Here is a 9,077-nt window from a genome sequence, read left to right as displayed (position 1 = left end):
TCAATGGTCATGTTGTGCATGGGGTCACCATGAGCCTGGGCGACTGGACCGAAGCTAACAGTAATATCCAAGAAAAGCAAAGCCTTTGGGTTACACTCAATGCCTGCAAGGCGGTTTCCTCTCCCAGCCCCAGAGAAGCCCCAGAGTTTGGAGGCTTTGTCAGTAGGTCAACGGCTCCCTGTTTTTTCACAGCCATTTTCTGCAGTATCCTCTCTATACCCACCCCTCCTCTTCACCCTCAGCGATGAACGCGTCTGGCTGACCAGGTGCCTGCCCAACTTAGTCCGGGTGATAGTGCATGCCTCACATGGCTCAGGATAAATCTCCAATTATTGCGAACCTGCCTCGGCGGGCAATTCGCAGTCACCAGCGCCACCCTGAACTCCAGACTCGGGCTCAGCACTCGAAGGGGCTCACCAGAGCAGTGTCTACCCTGGGATTGAGTGCCTCCTTAAAATTTGCGCCCTAGGCGCCTCGTTCGCCTCACCCTAGCGCGGGCTCGTCTCGGCACTTCCCCGCCGCTGCGCTCAGTAGGAACATACAACTGGCGGCGTCGGGCTGGATCTTCAGATTGGGTCGCGTCCCCCCCTGGCTGAAGCTGACCGGGGAGAGACGTCTGGGAGGCGGCTCCTCTGACCAGGTGCCCACCCCAGGAGAGAGCGGCGCGCCCCAACCAGTGTCGTCTCCAGGTCGGTGTTTCGCGAGAGGCGGAGGCGGTGAGGAAGTTCGCCCGTGGCTTCGCAACAGCCACCTGAGCTGCTCGGCGTTCTCCACTTTGTTGCAGCCTTTTTATCAGCAGACAGGCGTGTGGAATGGAGAGCAACGTGGAGGAGAGGACGGACAGAGGAAGTCAATGATACAGCCAGCACGTCCTTTATTCAACTGACAGAGACCGTAAGGAGCTTAGTATAGATTCTTAAGTAAGGTTCTTTGATAATCCATAGGAAGTTCACAGTAATTCGGAGGGAACCAAGGCAGACAATAGCTAGAAATTCTGCAGGCACGGGGCAGCAACATAGAACTAGGGGGGCCAGTGTTGGACTGGACCGCAAGTGGGCACCACAGCTCAAAGCCTCCTGGGAGGAGGGCGCCTTGGCACGCAGTGGCAAGAGACAAGTGGCAGGAAAAGTCATGGCGGGGGAGTGCTCGGCTAAGGAACCCTGTGGAGACGGGGATCATATTCATACTGGATCCCCCCAGGCCTGGAACAGCCAGCACTTGGCATATAGTAGGCACGCAAAAGATAGCTTATAGAATTGAGGGTAATCTCAGGAGCTACAAGAGCCAGGAAGGGACAGAGTAAATAAAAACTGTGAAAAGTGGAAAGCAACTTTAGAAGTTACATCAAGGGAAGAAGCTCTGTAGTGAATGGAGTAAAGGGCTGGGATTGGGTAGTACCGTTCATAACACCGGCGACCTTCACCAAGTCCGGATGTGAGGTGTGTATGTGAGAAGGAGAAAGATGCAGAGCAGGTGAGATGGCAGCTGCGCTGCTACAGCCAAGAATCAGGGAGAAGAAAGTGGAAGGGTGAGAAATTGACCCCTGCTTAGTGGGCTTAGAGCTGGTGGAAAAGAAACTGGACAGTAGGCAGAGGGACAGGTGGTGGGCTCATAATGGAATGGAACTAACCAGAAGCTTGGAGAGAGAGACTGTGATGGAAGGAGAAGGATGGGGCTTGGAAAGAACAAATACACTGGGGAAGGGTGGCACTCCCCAGAAGAAACCAAACCAAACCAAACCAAAACACACACCAAAGCAAACTGGAGAAGTAGGAGCTAAGAGTGGAGGAAGAGCGCTGCCTATTGGGTAAATAGAGGCAGTGACAGGAAAGAGGCCAGGCCTAAGGCCTGGAATTGAAGACAGCTGCAACCAGTTTCCCATAGCCTGGGAGGAGAGGGGCTGATCATCTCTCACAAAGATGTTTAAATCCACCCTAACCTTTTGACCTTGGTTAGCCCAACACGGGTGGCAGGTTTTCAACTGTCAGTTCAGTTCTGGGGCACCTGGGAGAGAAGCTGGAAGAGATGGTAGGACCACAGCCTACAAGACATCCCTTCCTACAGCCTGTATTGGACAGAATCTTCAAACCAGGGGAATGCTTTTTTTTTTCTTCTTCTTCTTAATAACACTTTGAGCTTTAATTGGCAGAGCCTAGACAGCCCTGCAGCCTGCAGGGCTCTTCTCAGGGTGGACATAGATGGCATTTTCCTCTCACCATTTGGAGGAAAGAGAATGCATTTTTGATGTGGGTGCTGTGGCTTAATTGGCTACAACTTCTACCTAGTAAACAGAGTCTGAGTTTGAATCTCACCTATGTCACACCTTTCTCAATGAGCCTGGTTCTCTCTCACACCGTAGGGGCACCCTGATGCTCCTGCTGACTTTGCCCATAAAACCAAAACACTTCAAACCAGTTGCCATTGAGTCACTTCCGACTTATGGCAAACTGCACTGCATATGGTTTTCAATGGCTGTGATCTTTCAGAAGTAGATGCCAGGCCTTTCTTCTGAGGCACTTCTGGGTGGATTCAAACTGTCAAACTTTCAGTTAGTAGCTGAGTGTTCGCAGCACCCATGAACTCCTGACCTTGCCAATGTCAGCTGCTGTTGAGTTGATTCTGACTCATGGCGACTTCATGTGTGAAGAGTAGAACTGCTTTGTAGGGTTTTCAAGGCTGTGACCTTCTGGAAGTAGATTGCCAGGCCTGTCTTCCAAGGTGCCTCTGGGTGGGTTCAAACCGCCAGCCTTTCAGCTAGTAGTCGAGGGCGCTTAACCGTTTGCACCACCTAGGTACTCCCACCTTGTCTATAAACAAAAAAACCCCAAACCTGTTGCTTTCAAGTTGACTCCGACTCACAGCAACCCTGTAAGACAGAGTAGAACTGCCCTATAGGGTTTCCAAAGCTATAGTCTTTATGGAAGCAGACTGCCACATCTTTCTCCCACGGAGTGGCTGCTGGGTTCAAAAACCACCTACCTTTCCATTAGCTGCCAAACGCTTAACCACCCTGCCACCAGGGCTCCTTACCTTGCCTATAGGATAGGCCAAATCATGGTTAGAAATCCACTGCATGGTCCCATGTTAGTCTCCAATCCAATTGTGAGGTTGGAAAACCTGGCCACAGCTGGCCTTACTTTCTGCCTCTGTGCTGAATGCCTACCCATTCCCCTTCCAGGGCAGCTTATTAGATAACTAGCAAAGGAAGGCCACTTCCTCAGATGCCAGTCTTACATTGCATTTCCCTTCTTTGGGGGCTCTGCTCCTTTCTGTCCTTTCAGGTTTCTGGACCCAAGTATCCTCAGTGCCTATTTCGGAAACTCCAGCCTCAACCAACCAAGGGAACTTGGTAGTTGCCTGACCACAGTTTCTGAAATTGGCGACTGACCTCAATTCTTTCACTGATTTAAATGTTGGGGAAGATCTTGAGACTGGAAGGGGAACAGAATTGGGGAGTAACAAGCCTAGCAAGGTTGCAGAAAATAAACCTGACAAAAGGGGTGTGACGATCCCCTCCCCCTACCCATTTGAAGAGGGCAAGGGCCACCACTTTAAATGGAATTTGAATTCCTTAGCCAGTGGTCCTTAAATTTTAGCTTTCATCAGATATGCTGGCGGGTGTGTTAAAAGTGACTGCTGGGCTCCACTCCCATAGTTTCTAATTCAGTAGGTCTATGGTAGAGCCTGACAATGTTCATTTCCAACACATTTCCAGGTGATGCTACTGCTGCTAGTCCCACTTTGAGAAAAGAAACACTGCTGCCTAATATAGCATCCTGGGAAATAGAGGGAAATTTTGCCAGCTCAGGCTTTTTGAGAGATCAAGCAGAATAGATTTCACTTTCCTGTTGTCATTGCCCAGCCCCACCCCCATCCAGTGCACCCCTCTGAATACAGATGGAAAGAGTCTGCCTTCTAGACCCTCTGGACCTGAGTCAGGACTCATCTTGCCCTTGATGGAAATAGACAACAGTGGTTTGATTGAAGGAGTGCTAGAAAGGGAGGGATATTATCCCGGGTTATCAGCCCTTTAGCTCTTTGCAAGGAGCCCTGATGGTGCAGTGGTTAATTGGCTGCTAAACGAAAAGTTGGCAGTTCAAACCCACCCTCGGCTTCGCAGATGAAAGATGTGGCAGTCTGCTTCCATAGAGATTTACAGCCTGGGAAACCCTATGGGGTGGCTATGAGTAGGAATCAGCTTGATGGTAGTGGGTTGGGTTGGTTGGGTTAGCTCTTTGAAGGCATGTTGTTTCTGTTAGCTGCCCTCCAGTCACCTCCCACTCATGATGACTCCATGCACAACAGGATCGGACCATTGTGATCCATAGGGCTGTCATTGGTTGATTTTTCTGAAGTAGATTGCCAGGCCTTTCTTTCTAGTCCGTCTTAAACTGGAAGCTCCACTGAAACCTATTTGGCATTACAGCAACACACAAGCCTCCGCTGACAGAAAGGTGGTGACTGTGCATGAGGTACACTGGCCGGGTCTCCAGCATGGAAGGCAAGAATTCTACCACTGACTCACCACGGCCCACCCCCTCCGAAGGCAGAGCATTGCTTTAATAAGGGGCAAGCTTTTTCTTCCACAATTAGAGGTAAGGCTTAAAATGTAAATAGCCCTGGGAAAAGTCAACATTTTGGGCTACATTCTTCTATATAAAAGATTCTTTGATGGGGTGGAAAGGGGAGAATACTTGGGCCCTGAATAGAGCAGAGGTACCACAGAGGGAAAAAGGAGACAGGTTCCTGAAGATGAACTTCTCTGTTATACATTTTGCCCAGAGTGAACACATTTAAAGGGGGTAGAGAGGACACGTGACAGAGGGAGTTGGGACGAAGATGAGAGTTTGAGGCAGATTCTGAGTGGGAAAAATCATTCAAATCTATTCACCCATCTGATGGCTGTTACTTTATTTTTCGTCCAAGGAGAGATGGTGTTGGACTGAGGTAGAAAAGAGAATGGTACACCAGAAATGACTCAAAGGGTTGCCCCTTCCGCAGAAGGCCCTTAGACTTCATGAGACCTTTCAGTTGGGTGTTATGACTGCACCTATGCTTTGGGGGCTTCACTTTTTATCCTTATAATTACTAAAACAGATAAAAGGTTGGAGGCTAACAACTGGTGATTAAGAGGCGTGATGTCATGCCTCTGGTTCAGAAGAACCCCATATAATGCTCTTCTGATAGTAAGGAATGCCACCTTCCACAAAGTCCTTAAAACAAGATTGGTAAGGAGCTGGATTTCTCAGCATGTTAGATATTTTTAAAACATAGAGTAGAATGTAAGCAATACCCTTCTAGTCATTGAATACCACACCCTATCCTCACCTTCTGGTATCTCAGTCCTTATAATATTTAGTGATCCTTGTCCCGTAATTCTTAACACAAATATGAAATGACTATATTGGGTCAGGTAACTCCCCTTCTTTGGCCCCAGTTTAGCAATTCCATGGATGGGCTCTGGTTTTTATCAGATTTTTAAAAGGGTCTGTGATCCAAAACAGGTCTGAACCATTGCTTATATACAGCTGATATGTATTAAAGACTGAGGCAAAGTGGGAGGGTAAAGGAAACGGCATAATCTACTTTCACCACTGGAACCCAATACTTTACTATTTCCTGGGGCATCTCCTAATACTGATCCTAAAAATACTCCTGTCTCTGAGGACCTAGGGCAAGACCTGCCATCTTGCTGGTCATTTTGCTCTATTCATAAGAACATAAGCAAAGAGCATTCCAGGCAAAGAAGAGAGGATGCTCTAAGCAGCATATGGGAGGTGGAGGGAGGGCTGCTCAAGTCACATCCATTCTAAGAAGCCCAGTCAGCAAAATGACCCTCTTTTCAGCTCCATTTGAGTTCAGGACTCTGAGGAACTATGATTTACCCAGGTTTTTCTATGCAAGTGGGACTGTCATTAAACAAGATGGTTGTAACTCCCTTCCTCTTATCTCTGGTTAATTCCACCAATTTATGATTGAGAAATAAGTGTCTTAGGGGAAAATCAGAATCTAAGCAATAAAGAGAAAACATCCCGTTTTCATCCTCTTTGTTCCTCTCCCTCCCTAACCCCAAACTGCTCTTACATACTAGATAAGTTTCAAGTTATAAGACTGGTATTAACACAATCATCAACAAAGAGAAACAACGACCAACTCGTCAACCAACAGATGCTAGAATACTTATGCAAATCCTGGAGTTAACAGTCTTAGTGTGAACACCTTTCTAGAATCGGGAGAAAAACCAACTGGAAAGCTTATTACTCTGCATCAACTGAAAAGCTAAGCCACAGCCATTTCCCCTAAAGTTTTGTTTCTGGGAGAATAAGATCCTCAAGAATGATTCTGCCCCTTTGACTAGGCAATCAAAGTCAAACAAGAGTCATGACAACTTGCAAGCACTGTGATCCTTGCCCTACCTGCCCAGCACTTACACAAAACAGCCCACTCACCACAAAGCTTGCTGGAAATCAACAAGAAAAAAACTCACTTCACTGAGGATCTTTCTCTCTCCTCCCCTCCCAAAACAATCTGTGGCCCAGAGATTTAGACGCAGGCATATGTATCCTCAGTTATGTCTTGATCTCAGTGATGGTGGGTAAAGCTTTATACTTCAATTTCCACAACTTAACCCATCACTTAGTCCTTTCCACTAGGCTCCTAAAGTCTTTCAGATTACTTCCTATCTTGAAACAAAACAAACAGAAAACCCCATACAGCTCCACTACCCTCATCTCCACAACACAGCCCTCAGGAAACTTAGCTTGTACAGTTTGTATTTAGTATGCTCTCTTCAAAGACCCTGCACACAGATACACACAGACACATGAAGACACAGCCAAGAGGAGGGGGGCGTCTGTTCAAGGGGATATTGTTTGTTTTTCTGTGTGGGCCTGGGTTACTTGAGGGTATGTACGTTTCATCTCTTAGCACGTAGTGTGATCTCTCAGCTGGATATATGTATGTGCAGGATGAAAGGGGTAGGCATAAGGGGGTGGAGAGGTTATTCTTTCAGCAGGGAGTAGTGTGAGGTGTGGAGGTCTGTATGGATGATGCCACGAGGTCTGCCCCTCCGGCTTTCATCTGGATAAATAAGGGGGCTCTGGGCATCTCATCACTATCTCTTTCCTCTCCTGTTTCCTCATTACTCTCTAACCCAATGTTCATCAGAGTGTGTTTCACGGAGTTACCAGTTCTGTGGGATGTGAAATAGAAAGGGTTCTGAGGTCAAATAAATTTAGGAAACACCACATTAAGACAGGCTTAACAGTTTGCTCTACTGCAAAAGTTTTCAGAGCCTTAGTATGCTAATGTGCATACTGTGCTGATATGTGTGTGTGAAAGAGAGAGAAAATATACTAGTTATAGTATACAAGACTGATAACTCGAAAGTATTTAACAACTCGTGTGGCATGGGCTCCAATCAATCAAAATGGACCTCAGCCACAAACTGCTGGTACCACTGTATCCTTGAAAATGGGCTCAGGCTAAATATCAGCCCATATAGTATGTACTGTTTCCCAAAATTTTTTGTATAAAGAGCCCTATTTTTGTGCGTGTCTCACAGAACTGGTGAGAAATGCTCTGCCCAATGCTGGAACCTCATCTTTCTAGAGATGGGGCTAACACTCATGATTCTGGTCATTGGGGTGCAGGAGAAGGGCAGCCCTGGCAGAGACTCCTGGTAGCACCAACTGATGGGTTTGACCACAGCTGCAGAGAAACAGATTTCAAAAGACAGATGTCCCTCTGTCCCAGCTACTCCGGGGACTTTGTCCCTGGTGGGTCAGCAGGTGCCTGTCCAGGTGATGTTTGCGGCCAAAACTCTTCTCACAGCGAGGGCACTGGAAGGGCTTCTCCCCGGTGTGGGTCAGCCAGTGTCTCACCAGGTGGTGCCTTCTGCCAAAGCTCTTCCCACACTCGGTGCACACATGGCACTTTGGCACTGGTGGGGTGCGCTGCCGTTTCCTGGCACCGGGACTCTCCCCAGCCTCTAGAGGCTTGCAGGATCTGCCTTCTGCATGCACTCTCTGGTGGCTGGCCAGATGGGAGTTGCATCGGAAATTCTTGCCACACTCAGAGCACCTGCTGGGTTTGTCATGTAGATGGGTTTTCTGGTGCCGGATCAGGTGATGTCTTCGCCCAAAGCTCTTCTCACATTTGAGGCAGCTGTAGGGCCTCTCCCCAGTGTGGGTTTGCTGGTGCCTGGCAAGGTGGGAGCCCCACACAAACTGTTTCCCACACTGAGGGCATGTGTGGGGTCTTAAAAGGGAATCCATCTCTGTGTTACACAGAAGATTGGAGAAACTATCTTCCTGAAGAAAAGGTGGGCCCAGAAGCATTTCTCTGGAGCTCCTGGGCATGGAATCCCAGCTTTCATCCTGTTCTGGATTCCAGAGAACAGTATCTTCAGACACACTGGATAACATTCTGGGAGGTTCTGCTTCTAGTTCAGGGGTGTCCCCCTCGTGCTCACTTCCATCTCCTGTGGAGAAGGGAAAATATCAACCCTAAGAGGGGAGTCACAAGAGAGTACTCCAGGACCCAAGTCACAGATGAGCCTATATGATGCCTGCCAGGGCCAAGCCTCACCCTAGAAAAGCCAAGAGAACAGATTCTAATGTACAAGACAGTGCAACTGGTGTAGAGGTTAAAAGCCTCAGTTTAGTAGGCAGATACCCAAGTGGGAATCTCAGCTCTCCCACTTCTCTAAGCCTCCATCTCTTCTTTTGTAAAATGGGAATAATAACACTTCTCCTTCAAGGTCGTTATAAGATAGATAGCACAGTACTTGCTGCCTAGTATGCACTTAGTAAATGGTATATGCTACTGTTATTTATTTATTACTATTAATCACCTGCCTGAGCCATGGAAAGGGTTAAGGACTGTGCTGTGATCATCACAGGCTGGGTAACCACCTGTCAGCAATACTAGAGACATTGTAGAAGGAACTCCCACAGTGCGTGGGTGGTTGAACAACAATCACCACCACTTACATTTACTGAGAGCTTATTTTGTGCCAGACACTGTGCTATTGTTTTAATATGCTAACATACTTAATTTGCACAATAATTTACAGA

The 9,077-nt window shown here is 47.7% G+C and overlaps 1 protein-coding gene across 1 annotated transcript in view; it reads right to left on the bottom strand.

Annotated features, from left to right (window-relative positions):
• Window positions 1-7,202: 7,202 nt before the first annotated feature.
• Window positions 7,203-9,077, bottom strand: part of ZNF641 (zinc finger protein 641) — a 9,644-nt gene continuing 7,769 nt past the window's right edge. The window contains exon 6 of the mRNA XM_004384536.3: window positions 7,203-8,482. Coding sequence (XP_004384593.2) covers window positions 7,728-8,482 — 755 coding nt within the window. The 3' untranslated portion in view covers window positions 7,203-7,727. The remainder of the gene's footprint in view (window positions 8,483-9,077) is intronic.

Source organism: Trichechus manatus, unplaced genomic scaffold (genome assembly GCF_000243295.1).
Source record: "Trichechus manatus latirostris isolate Lorelei unplaced genomic scaffold, TriManLat1.0 scaffold00123, whole genome shotgun sequence".
NCBI lineage: Eukaryota > Metazoa > Chordata > Mammalia > Sirenia > Trichechidae > Trichechus > Trichechus manatus.
The sequence above is the reverse complement of the archived record's forward strand: the minus strand, read 5'-3'. Positions and strand labels throughout refer to the sequence as shown.